This window comes from Nestor notabilis, unplaced genomic scaffold, assembly GCF_000696875.1.
Source record: "Nestor notabilis isolate BGI_N333 unplaced genomic scaffold, ASM69687v1 scaffold22248, whole genome shotgun sequence".
In the NCBI taxonomy this organism is placed as follows: domain Eukaryota; kingdom Metazoa; phylum Chordata; class Aves; order Psittaciformes; family Psittacidae; genus Nestor; species Nestor notabilis.
The window spans coordinates 1-238 of NW_009941765.1; the positions used below are offsets into that span (position 1 = coordinate 1).

A 238-nucleotide genomic window follows, 5' to 3' on the forward strand; every position below is an offset into this window, starting at 1 on the left:
AGGCGGAAGGCAGCTGAGTTGACGTCCACAGGCATCCCTGTAGAGAGCAGGACCATCAGCACACCCACATGCCTCCCATGTCTCTCCATCACTGCCCTGGCCCCTGTCTTACCTCCCACATAGAGGGGAGCCTCGCTGTTCAGTGTGTAGTGCTTGCCCGAGTTGTCCATGGTCATGGGGCTGCCACCATCGATGGAAAGGTTCACCATCTGGTCGAAGGTCAGCAGCTCCACAGAGT

At 58.4% G+C, this 238-nt stretch overlaps 1 protein-coding gene across 1 annotated transcript in view; it reads right to left on the reverse strand.

The window, feature by feature from the left end:
• Positions 1-5: 5 nt before the first annotated feature.
• Positions 6-238, reverse strand: part of LOC104410798 (slit homolog 1 protein-like) — a gene marked incomplete at both ends in the record, with an annotated part of 13,742 nt that continues 13,509 nt past the window's right edge. Inside the window, 2 exon segments of the mRNA XM_010021058.1 lie at positions 6-37; positions 113-238. The exon segment at positions 113-238 is cut by the window's right edge and continues 31 nt beyond it. Coding sequence (XP_010019360.1) covers positions 6-37; positions 113-238 — 158 coding nt within the window.